Raw genomic sequence first — 13,175 nt, forward strand, 5'->3', positions numbered from 1 at the left:
ACTCAGCACATGATAAACATTCATACCCTTTAACTTCTTTTAATAAACCATAAGTTTCAGTAGTGGTTTTACTAAGTTTCATGTGAAATTTCACGATAATTCGTCGTTTTACTATTACACTTATCAACTTATCATGTTTTCCGGCAAAACAAAACAAACATCTCTTACATAAATGATGGTTACGGCCAGACCGATTTCTCTACAAAAACGGGAGACACTGCAATCGAAAGAGAGGGCTTTACGCTGCACAGCTGTTGGTCATTCGGATTTGGTGCATGCATAGTTCTTATGTAGCAGCATCAGTCTCGTTATTTAATAGCCACACCTCGTATTGTTCTTTCTTTATGTACCGTATTGTTCAAAACAAATTTCCAATTTGTTAATTTTGAAAAAAGTAAGTTATCCAAACTATTTCACTTTGCCCCACATTCCCCTACAATTAGTGGTAGCTTAATTAGCAGTTTACAGACTGAAGGAATAATCTGGGTTTTTATGCATCATTGCATTGTGGAACTCTGCATCCACTAATGCTCTCGGTTGTTGGTGTTATAACACAAAAATTTCGATGAAGCTCCAGCTTTGATTCTTTGCACAGAATTACCTTCAAACTATACTTTGCATTCATATCTTTAAAATGGAAATCAAAATAAAGCACTTAATAGCACCCTACATTTTTATCTCCAACCAAGGTGTTTTCTTGAAATTCTTGGTAAAATATAAGATTTTCATACTTTATGTACAAGGAGATTTAAACTTGGGTACTAGAGATCATCCGCAAAATACAAAAAGTATAAATTTTAATTTAAAAAAAAATAGGACAGCAGTGAAAGCAAAAACTGAAAATTCAAGTTGAATGCAGGATTGCCAACTTTAAGCACAGCACACATCTGGAATATATGTATCTGAAACATGCTCCCGATGTTTGTCTTAATTCCTTCACATCCGCAACAAATTAATTTTCAGCGCACATTTGGCAGACAACCAGCAGCTAAGACGGTATTGAGAGTGCAGGGGCAGTAGGGAAATGTGGGGGAAAGTGAAATGGCTAAGATGACTGATGACTAATGAGCTTTTTCAAAATGAACAAATTGAAAATTTGTTTTGAAAATTACAGTACAAAAAGAAAGAACATTGTATTTTATAATAAAACTTCTATTGAATCATTATTTTTTTATTTTTGGTAGTAATTTTGAGTCTTCAAAAAAATAGTGGAAAATTTTCACTTTTTTTTCATGGGGCAAAGTGAAAAATGAAATATTCTTACAATGAAATATTTTCTATTTGATTGTAAAAAGTATTTTTGATCAAATGAATCAGTAAATAAAATTTTGAATGATAAATGAAAAGAAATTGGAACAATAAACCAATAATTAAATTAATTAATATATGAAGAAAATAAATGAGCGAATGAATAATAGAGTGTGAATGAATAAGAAAATAAGAGAATGAATGAGTGAATTACTACAGGAGGGAATGTAAATAAATCAATTAATACATGAATACGTAAATGTTTTAGTAAAAGATTGCGTGAGTAAACAAAATAAGCTATTTCACTTTGCAGCATCCACTTTGCGCTGCATGTACTCAATTACTTGAGCAAAATATTTAAAACACAAATAAGCTTAATATTAAGTAAATAAATATTGCACTGCATATTAGAAGGTCTCAATACTAAAAATGTTAATAACAAGAACATCATTTTATAACATTAAAAAGAATTTTTGACTTTCAACAATTACAAAAAAAGTATCCATTTTTGAAAATTGCTGTATTATCATATACTTTAATTTTCGGTGGTATCTTTTTTCTTATTGGAATAGACTACATGTGCAACTACATTGTTAAAATATTACCAGATAGGTGGCGCTAAATGCAGAGTAAATATTTCACCTTTTCACTTTGCCCCACATTTCTCAGTTGTCAACAAACATGGCAACGTTTGACGGATGGGATAACGATTCATCCCACGATGAAGCTTTGTAATTATAACTTGCAGCCGAAGAAGACAAAAATATAAATTTCAAACGGAGCTTTTGTTTTCAATCTAGTACGTATTGATATTATCATTTTTATTTTTTGTGTTAAAAACCTAAATTAAACTTGATCAAAACTTAATCAGGGTGGCGACAAGAACTGTGAAAAAAGTTCCCTGACTTTTCCCTGATTAAGTTCACCAAATTTCCCTGATTTACAAATACAAATGTGACTACCAGCAACAGGCTCTGGGCCCAGCTAGGCTGGTCCTAGTCAATTAATTAGTCCCCAATGAAGATCAATGGCCCTCTTAAAGCTATCCACTCCCTTGCTCATTACCGCCTCTTCCGGTAAGCTATTCCAAGTGCCCACGACCCTGCTAAAGTAGTAGTTTTTCCTGATTTCCAAGTTAGCCTGAGATTTAAATAGCTTAAAACAATGACCCCTTGTCCTGCTTTCCCCGCAAAAATTTAATCCATTTACATCTTTCATTTTGATAAATTTAAATAACTGAATCATGTCCCCTCTGACTCTCCTTTACGTTCTCCTTTTACGTTACCAATGATAATGGTTTAATTTCTTTGCTCTACTTGAAATCCATTGTATGTTTGTAGAAAATGCAGTATTTTAAACGTTTTAAGTTGTGTAAAGTTGATGAACTAAAGATGTATTTAAAAAAAATGCTACTTTTTAAACAAAATGGTTAAAAAAAACCATGTCAATTTTTTTGGGAAAAAAAAAACTACAAAATAGTATATTAAATTTTTCTATATGGAAAGATTATAGAAAATCTTTAAAAAATACTTTACTTCCAGAAATCACTTAGCATAAGAATTTTAAGATACTATTAAAATCACTCTTAAAAACATATCTGTATTTATGGTAGACCTAAAATGTAATTGAAATTATTTTGAACTAAATTTTCAAACAGTATAATAATTGTTGCAAGAATAACAAGTAATAGCGAAAGTATAGAAGTAATGTAGTTACTCTTATATAACTAATTGACATATTTATGCAAAAACAGATGAAACCTTTTGACATCCATTCACACGGAGCTTTTCTCTAATCAAGAACTTAGGTTTTACGAATGAATACAGCATTTTAACAATAAAAGAAATAAAGATATTTACTTAAGTACACAAGTTAACTCTATTTCAAATGATTTAAGTATGTAACGAAAAAAACCTAAGATTGCTTTTGTAACAAACAACTTTGAAATTCAAGGAAAAAAAAAAAAAAACAGAAAAAAAGCAATTATAGTTAATTGAAAACCTTAAAATCTGTGGCGACAGCAAATAGTATAACGGCAAAAAACAAAGTTTCTTTGATTGAAAGTTCAATTTCAGCAATTAAATTAAAAACGTGAAGAAGTAATAACTTTTAAGCTTTTATCAGTATTAATTCAAAAACCAAAGATTTCTTCTTGAAATTGTGATTACAGTACGCTAATCACTTCGAGACAATGGAATAAAGGCAAAGGAGCTAAGGCAATGAAAGGAAATTTCAAGCTAGGTAAAGTAAATAACCTAACAGACACAGAAGAAATCTTAGGAAGTTCATCCTGCGGTTAATAAGTAAGATTCAATACTTAGACGTTGAGGAAAAAAGATGCACAAATACGCGGCAGTGTATAATAATTGCACCTTATTAATTTTCCTTTTTTTTTTGAAGGGATAATTGGCGGAAAATGCATAGGGAATTAGGATACTGAATTTTGTAAAGCAAATAAATAAATAAATAAAATTTTCTTCATAAAATCAATTTTCCCTGATGTTTGTTTGTTGATTCCCTGATATTTCCCTCATTAATAAAGTTCCCTGACTTTTCCCTGATCTGTCACCACCTTGTTATTGTAATATTCTATGAATTTTCAAGAGCTAATCCATTTTGTGTGGAATATGGAGCAAAGTGAAATAGTTGATAAATTACTTTTTCAAAATGAACAAATTATTTGTTCTGAAAATTAGGGTACATAAAGAACGAACAATATACACTGAAGAGCCAAAACATTATGACCACCCCTAAACTTTTCAAAGAACTTGTCTGGATGATGTGGAAACCATGTGATGAAGTTGGATTGGTATATAACTGGGGCTAAAGAAGTTTAGGCTTCATTCAAGCACTTTTTTTGCATATTATGGGAAAGGGTAACAATCACAGTGAATTTGATAGGGGGTGGATTGTGATGGCCTGAAGACTCGAAACGAGTATCTCAGAAACTGCTAGACTGGTAGGTTGTTCACAATCTGCCATTGTTAGTACTTTTGCAAAGTGGAAAAAGGACAGTGAAACGAACTGCAGGCGTAAAGGTGTTGGTGAACCACGCAAAGTCTTAAGTTGGAGGACCACACAAAGTAAAGCCTAGTCTCCGAGGTCTCTCATCAAAGATGAGAGACGTCGGAGACTAAGCCGCTTGGTAAAGCAAAATTGGAGCCAGACAGTTGATCAACTGTCTGCCTCTGATTTTCTTTTTAGTGGTACCGACAAAAAGAAGACTCAAGGTGACAAATTTGAGCTACAGCACAAAAAAAAGGAAAGGTTTTTTCATGTGAACGATTTTCAGTCACTTTGGAAGCCAATATCTTAAAACCAATATCTACGCTCTGCAACTAAAACCCATTAAAACATGTATATTGACAATAGAATTACAAAGTAGGAGCTTTTGATTCATTTTTGTTTAGAATTTATGACATTCTAAAATCCAGGAAAAAGTTTCTCCACTGTGTTTTTCTTCTGACTTTGCATGTGTGCTACACAAAAGTAAATGAACTCAAATTCATAAAAATACTAGAACGTATTGACAACCAAATGCACTTTCAGCCTGTAAAATTTCAAGTTGACGGTTTTAACGAAAAGAAGGTGGGAGGTGACAAACTTGAGCTATAGCTCACTGAAAATAGGCCATTTTTTCACTTGAATGGTTTTGACAGCCATTTTGAATGACAATATCTTTTAGAAAATGGATATTTAAGCTCTGAAACTGCAACCCATTAAAAACAAGTATTTTTACTATTTAATCAAGAAGCACGAGCTTTTGAATTATTTTTGTTCAGATTTTATGACAACCTAAAATCAAGGAAAAATTTTCCCCATCGCACTTTTTTACAAGTTATGCGCATGCTACACAAAATCTAACGAGCTCAAATTCACAAAAATACTTTTATATATTAACAGCCAAACGTACTTTAAGTGCCTAAAACTTCAGGCCTCCAGTGAGATAAAAGTTTCTGTGAATTTAGTCCAAACTTTGCAATTTGGCACAAAAAACTGATCCGATATTTTGGATCATTTTTCGGAGATCCTAGATTCTCAGGATATGGTTCTCAGAAGCTGAACTTGCATAGGTTAGTTTCAAAGGCACATCTACTCCTCTATAAAATTTCATCCAAATCAGAGATGGTCGAGTGGGAGCCCTAGGTCATTTGACACGGAATGACTCTTATGAAAGCTGTATTTAATTTGCAGTAAGAAGTTAGTTTTCAGTTTGGGATCAGCTTTCATACATGGGTGTATCCAGAGAGGGGTAAGGGAGAATAGCTGCCCCTCTTTCAAAATGGAAAATATTTAAAAACAAAAAAAAAAAGGAAATTTCAAAAAAATTGATTAAGTTATGGTTGCTTCAATTTCTAAACTTTTCGAAAGTTCAACACATCTTCATGATATGTTTAGGAACAGTGCAGATGTCACAATGCTGGCAGGTTGGGCTTGCTCCAACTAAAGTAACTTTGCATCTGATTTTGAAAGTGTACATTCCTTCCTTGGGAGCTCATTGAAGTGGAAAATTTATTGGCTTTTAGTTGAGTTAACATTGCAGTATCACTATATAAACATCGCAAAGTAATACAGCACCAAAAAATACACCTTTTAAACAAACTCTCTACAAAAAAAGCGTTCTTTCTTTTGCAAAAGTGTGTTATTTACACACCACTTACTTCTATTATATCAGTCACAATGACATAAAAAGAGAAAGAACATCACAGGCAAGCTTTGTAGTTAGTACAACAATATTTTCAAGAGCAAAATGATGCTAAATGATAATTTATTCATCATAAATGAATATTACACCTTTATAGTTAAGAATACCTACCAAGAGGCGGACTTGGCGAGGAAATAAGGGTTGCATCTGAAAGACATGGAGAAAAATTAAGATTTGAAATAACAAAGCATCACTCAAATTTTAAATTTTTATGTTTACATGGAAATGACACCATTGTGCAATGAAAGAAATATCATTTCCTCCCTTTAAAATTATCAAAGCTTAATGTTACTGTGCTTAACAATGCTGATTTTTTATTCAGTCTCATGACAGGAAAAACAGCATCATTAACTGGCATAACTGGGATGGCCAGTTAGGCTAAGGAGCTTAATCAAGGTTGCCCGAACAGGAAAATCAAGCTTATAAGTGTTAATAGAAATAGCAATAGATTCTTGAGACATTTATAATTCCCTTTCGATGCTTGCTGAACTCTCTTTTTAAGACCTCTGTTCGGTGATTAGTACACAAGATCTCCGGTCTTAGTGCTTAGTTCTGTCAAGTGCTACTTAGTCTCATTTCAGTTTACAGATCCCATCTTAGTTTAGAATTCCATTTTCTTCCAATATTATTTTAGAATTTTCTGCACTGAATCTTGCTAAATTGATCAAGCAACAGCTCAACCATAATATTGTATACTATACAGACCATAAACTTTTTACATTGTTTATACCTACTTTTTAATTGAAAAATGAAGCAGATAAGGAAAAAGAAAAAGTTTGCAATAGTATTAAACTGTAAAATGTTGGCTTTAGAGTTCTCCTATCCACATGTAGAGCATGGACCATAAAAAATAACATAGAATTTTATTATCTTTTAAAACCTCTCAGCTGTTGGTGAAAACGAAGAATTTTTTAAAAATTTTAAGATAACCACTTTGTGAGTCAAGCTGTAGCATTTCAAGCTATAAATTTGTAATTGATTATTATTTTTTTCTATTCATTAAAAATTCACTGTCAACATTTATATTTATAAATCTCTAATTCTTACAACTATTTGATATTGGCCAAATACATGGTAAATATTTTCCTGAGTGTCAAGTATTCCACAAATAAGCTGAGTATGTATTGAGCACTCTACATGATACAGTCACGGTTGTCTGGTTTTTTCCACCTTGAGAAAAAACCACCACCGACAAAATATCATTTTGTCCAATTTGTTCGGCTAAAAAAATTCTAGATGAAAAATGAATAACTTATAAATGACAAATGAATATATTAATTCTGCTCATTGAAAGAACATTCTTACACACATGCAGTTGTGGGTTTATCAATTTGGGTTTATCAATAGATCTATTTCAAATAAATCTAAAGAAGTTCTTCTGCCCTTATATAGAAGTTTGGTAAGACCCCATTTGGAGTATGCTGTTCAGTTTTGGTCTCCTTATCTTAAGAAAGACATTAATGTATTGGAAAGGGTTCAAAGGCGGGCTACAAGGCTAATAAGTGGACTTTCCCACTTAGATTATGATTCCAGGCTTAGAAGGCTAAAAATGTACAGTCTTGAGCAAAGAAGAGACCGAGGGGACATGATTCAGCTGTTTAAATTTATTAAAACGAAAGATGTTACGGGGCTAAAGTTTAGCACGGAAAACAGGACAAGGGGTCATTGTTTTAAGCTATTTAAATCTCAGGCTAACATGGATATTAGGAAAAATTATTATTTTAGCAGGGTAGTGGAACCTTGGAACAGCTTACCGGAAGAGGTGGTAATGAGTAAAGGAGTAGATAGTTTTAAGAGGGCCATTGATCTTCACTGGGGATTGTAAATTGACTAGGACCAGTCTAGCTGGGCCCAGAGCCTGTTGCTGGTCGTCACTTTTGTATTTGTATTTGTATATAAACAACACTATTTGAAATATTAATTTGTTTCTTTAAAAGCTTTATATTTTTATTGATAGAATGTTTGTCAAAACAGATGAATTTTAATATTAAAATTTAATGCATTTAGTAGCAAAAAAACCTTTTGAAATATAAAAAATTGCAAAATGTATGAGCCTCAAATATGAAATATCCTATAGTGAGAAAAGAAATTGATTTCAATAAAGAAAATAACTTGGACTATTTAAAAATGTATTAGATTGCAATTTACTTAAAAAAAAAAAAAAACACCCAAGTAAGGTCAGTAGAAAGCGAACTTTTGATATGCAAGTCTGAGATGTAAATGTTGCCAATTTAATTCAGTAAAAAACTTTTTAAATTGTTAACTGAATTGTAACTTATGGATTTGGAAAAGAAGTACATTAAGCTTATTTGAGCAATGGATTGTTCTTTTTTAAATGCAAGATGTTTACAATATTAATTTTATTTACCTTCTTAACCTGGTGTTATCCTTTGCTACTAACTAATGACAGAGTATTTGTTTTTAAGTACCTTTACCATGATAAAAAAAAAACATTTCTTGTTACATTAACAGCACAATAATAATGCAGATTATGCTTAATAGGTATTTTATTTTGTTAAATCTGATTACCTTTGCAGTAATTTGCCTAAAAATTGACACACAAAAGTACAAACACTTTTTACCCAATTTTTAGATTATGATTAAGATTACATTAATTATGAAGAAATAACATTTCCCAGCTTATTGGTCGTTGTCAAAACGGAAACTTCTGGATTTTCTTTCCCATTTCGACTATGCCCAATAAGCCCGGAAACATTATTTCTTCATATTGACGCAGGCCGTGAAAGCCTTATATAAGCTGTTTTTTACAATCATTATATATATACTAAATGATTTTTTTTAAATAATTTCTTTTTTGATAATGCAATCAAATTATACAATAATACAATCATAATAATTGCATGTATATCACATGGAAAATCAGTGGATGTTCATTTTATATATTTTGTCCAATTTCTTCCGCAGCCACGGAAAGTGGGCAAAATAGTAACTCAGCTTACAGTGATAAAACTCATTTCTTAAGTCTTCGATCTTAAACATGTGATTGTTTTATGTAGTGGAATCGATGAAAGATTGAAGATTAATGTTGAGAGAATAAAATGAAAAAGGTTAACACACATGCAATTCAAAATTCAATACTCAATATTATTTCAAAATCTCTTCCAGTACACTTTCTACAATTATAAAAAAACCATCAAGTGTTTGAGAAAAACTATGACAATAGAAATTATTCAACAATGAAGATTAGGAATTCTGCTTATTCAGAAGCAGCTAAAATCTAGCATAAAGGTATCTAGTTACTAGTCGAAACAATTGAATACTAGATATTGTTACATCAAAACAGTGATGCAAGCAACTTTCATATCTAGTAAAATGTTGAAGAATAACCTGCTTATCGCAATGCAAAGTGGTCGCATAGCACATATATAAATAATGTAACGTGTGGGAGTGTAATAATGAGAAGTACTAGTGTAATTATTCAAAACCTTGTTAAATCGAAAACTCAATATGTTGAATTCTCTTCTCTTCCCGAGAGATTCGAGATATCGAGGTTGAACCGCGTATTTAAAACAATTTAAAATAAATCACTGAACAAATTAGTTACCCATATTTTCGGTGCCATTCTGTTCTTGACTGTCTCCGTCTTCACTCATGTAGCCTGGTGGCGGAGTATCTAAAATGTACAATTTCAATTCCACAATTTTAGCATACACAAAACTTTTGACAATTTATAGGTACAGAAAGCATAAAAATACTACATCCTCCCCATAGTTTGCACATCATTTTGAAATTAAATTTTTGATAAGTAAAGAAAACAGAAAATTTTAAAATGACAGATTATTGAAAAAGTTAAAGATGCTTTTACTGCTAATACACATAATAGGGAATGATTCAAATAATTGTGGGGGTTCAAACTTGTCTATTTCTCAGAGTAAAAATACTGCAAAAAAAAAAAAAAAAAAAATACATACTTAATTATTTCTAAGATGTTCAATGCGCTTTCCTTTTGAGACCAGAACAACATCCCACCTGTATTCAAACTCCTATAAAAATGTTTTAACATGCCGCAATTTTGGGTAGGTAAGCCGCGGCTTATACGTGTTTCAAAGTTGAAATTTAACATCTGCGGCACATCTGAAGAAATTTTCCCCCCACCCTTCTTTCTTAGTAATTTCTCATGCTCGCCCAATAGAGCTGCAATATCAGAATTCATTTAAAAAAATGCTATTAGAGCTCTGAAATTGCACCAGGAAGCAGGCTGCTTATTAAACTTAATTTCTCATTCCCTTAAACCTGCGTTGCATGCGCCGATTTTACCAATGTTGGCTGTTGTTGTTCTTTCCAATGTTGCCAGATTTATGATGGTACCATACATTTCACAAGGTTGAAAAATGGAGGAATTGCTAACCTGTTTGAGTAATGTTTTAAAATGTCTCAATGATGATAAATTTAAAAAAAAAAAAAAGATAAAAATTAAACAATATTTCCATACACTACTAAGTATAACACGATGATTTGAAAACTTCTAATACAACCAAATGTAGATGTATGTATCAGGCAATACTAGTTTTTTGCACAACTGTAGCGTTTTTTTTTTCACGAAGTGCACTTGATTTCTATCTATCAACATGCTCAGTTGCTCGTTACAGTTTCTTTCTTACTATAATAAATGATCGCATCCATATATATAATATATGTATACATGGTGTTCTGTTTTAACCTGCAACACCTCTATTTTTGCAATGGTTAGTCCTAGACTTCCAACTGCAAAAATGTTCATAATCGGATGCAGTTAAGATATTGAAAATTTGAAGTGAAAATAAAAATAAGTCAAAAGATACAAAATTTAACTTTTTATACTGGTGCCAGGTCCCTTAACTTATATTTAGAGAAATAATCTCCATTGAAAATCATTTCCAACACAAAAAGTTTGAAATTAGTATGACCAATATTCACCAAAATATGAAACACAACGTTTTGTGACTTACACCACTTTACACTCGCCGTCAATAACACTATTTGGGGGGAAAATATAGCAGTTAATAATTGTTTAAAATTATATGTGTGCAGAATGTGGTTTTTCAAATTGCTCGATGTTTTGCAGTGTGTTTTTGTGTATCAAGGCATAACATTTACATGAATTTTTGAATATCAATGAAAAATATGAATACTTTTTTTTTTTTTACTTTGACAATCTGTCACTCTTTTCAAGGGCAATAACTTCCAATCTTATCTTCTGTATGGCCCCTTAAATCTTTGAACTGGAATATCTTTTCGAGTTTTGGTCGCACAATTGTCAAGTTTTTTGTGTCAGTAATAGTTTTCAAAGGAGATTATGTCTCTAAATATAAGTTGGGAGATCTAGGGCCCATATAAAAAGTTAAATTTTGTATTTTTGACTCATTTTTATTTTTGCTTCAAACTTTCAATATTTTAACTCTGTATCTGATTTTGAACTTTTTTGCATTTGCAAGTATGCATCTAGGACTAACGGTTGGGAAAATCCAGGTCTTGCAGATTAAAACGGAACACCTATATATATATATATATATATATATATATATATATATATATATATATATATATATTTATTTATTTATTTATTTAAAGAAAAATAGTGATGAGCTCTGGATTCAAACTTTTGACTTTTTCTATTAAATTGCTGTTTGTATTTTCCTTTTCCTCGCCATTATTTTTCTTAAAAAATGTTTAAAACTTGTTATTTGGCTTCAATACTTTATATGCATTTACGATGGGGAGGGGGGGGGGGGGCTTATCTGATGAACTTTTATTTTTAGTTAGTAAATTATTGCATGAGCGGCATATACGATAGGGTGGCATTCTACCCGAAATTATGGTAGTTAAATTATTCCTAAGATGTTCAACGAATCTTTTTTTTACACCTGAAGGATATCCAACATGTATTCAAACTCCTGCTATGACTGCATTTACAGACTAAGCAATTGTTGCAGATCTGATTTTTTCAGTTCGTCAAGAATAAAAGGTAACTTTACTTTCCATAGGAAAAAATTCACAGGTCTGGTGGTCTAGGGTGCTAATCATAAAGTGCTAAATCATCTGTTGCCATTTGAACCAACAAGTAGGACACTTACAATACCTCTTTCATTTAAGCTCCGCCAGAGCGGTCGGTCTAACATTCTTAGATCAGTAGACCTATGACACCCCACTATTCTTTTTTTCCCCACCCACCCCCCTCCTATCATGAGGAGGAAAAATCTTTCAGTCTACTTGGAGTTCCCAAAGTCTTAGGCAGGGCGCACACCTAGAGGATATTTGTCTGAAACTTGCCAGCGACATTTGACAAACAACCATCTGGTAAGACGGTATCGAGCATGCATGCACAGTACTACATTTATCAATCATTGCCAAACATGGCGACATTTCGGGGGTGAGATAGCGATTCATGAGATGATGAAGCTTTGTTTTTATTGTTACTTGCAGCCGAAGAAGACATTAATATAAATTTCAAACTAAGCTTTTGCTTACTGATGTTTTCATTTTTAGTTTTTTAGTGTTAAGTACCTAAATTAAACTTGATCAAAACCTCTTGTAATATCCTTTGAATGTTCAAACACTAATCAATAGTGTGTGGAAGGTGAGTCAAAGTGAAATAGTTGAGAAAACTTTCAAGATGAACAAGTTGGAAATTTGTTCTAAAAATGACGATACATAAAGAATGAACAATATATTTTACAATAAAACTTGCACTGAAACATTATTTTCGGCAGTAAATTTGTACCTCCAAAAAAAAAAAAAAAAAGGTGGAAATGTTCCATTTTTTTTGGAGGGGCAAAGAGAAAAATAAAATATTTTTCTTAGGAAACGTTTTTCATTTATTATTAAAGATATTTTTTATCAAACAAATATGGAAATAAAAGAATGCATCAATAAATGAAAAGAAAATGAAACAAATATAAATAAATAAATGAGTGAATAAAATAGTGAATGAAGGAATAAATAAGGGAATTATTAAATAAAGGAATGTAAATGAAATAATGAATAAATATGCAAGTCACATGCAATTGAGTAACTGTACAACTTATTTAAAATACAAATTAAATAAACATAAAACAAATGAATGCGGCACCGAGTACTTAATATTTGAAATGTTGATAACAAGAACGTTATCATTTGATAATAATAATAAAAATATTCCACTTACAACGAAATATTACAATTTGAGGATTCCCCCCCCCCCCAATTTCAAAACCTGATTTTATTTTAATGACTTTTCAACACT

At 31.6% G+C, this 13,175-nt stretch overlaps 1 protein-coding gene across 1 annotated transcript in view; it reads right to left on the reverse strand.

The window, feature by feature from the left end:
• Nucleotides 1–9,582, reverse strand: part of LOC129231333 (mothers against decapentaplegic homolog 3-like) — a 47,740-nt gene extending 38,158 nt beyond the window's left edge. Inside the window, exons 1-2 of the mRNA XM_054865620.1 lie at nucleotides 9,519–9,582; nucleotides 6,065–6,100 (exon numbers count right to left, since the gene is read on the reverse strand). Of these exons, the coding sequence (XP_054721595.1) occupies nucleotides 6,065–6,100; nucleotides 9,519–9,567 (85 nt within the window). The 5' untranslated portion in view covers nucleotides 9,568–9,582. The remainder of the gene's footprint in view (nucleotides 1–6,064; nucleotides 6,101–9,518) is intronic.
• Nucleotides 9,583–13,175: the final 3,593 nt, after the last annotated feature.

Source organism: Uloborus diversus, chromosome 10, assembly GCF_026930045.1.
Source record: "Uloborus diversus isolate 005 chromosome 10, Udiv.v.3.1, whole genome shotgun sequence".
Lineage (NCBI taxonomy): Eukaryota > Metazoa > Arthropoda > Arachnida > Araneae > Uloboridae > Uloborus > Uloborus diversus.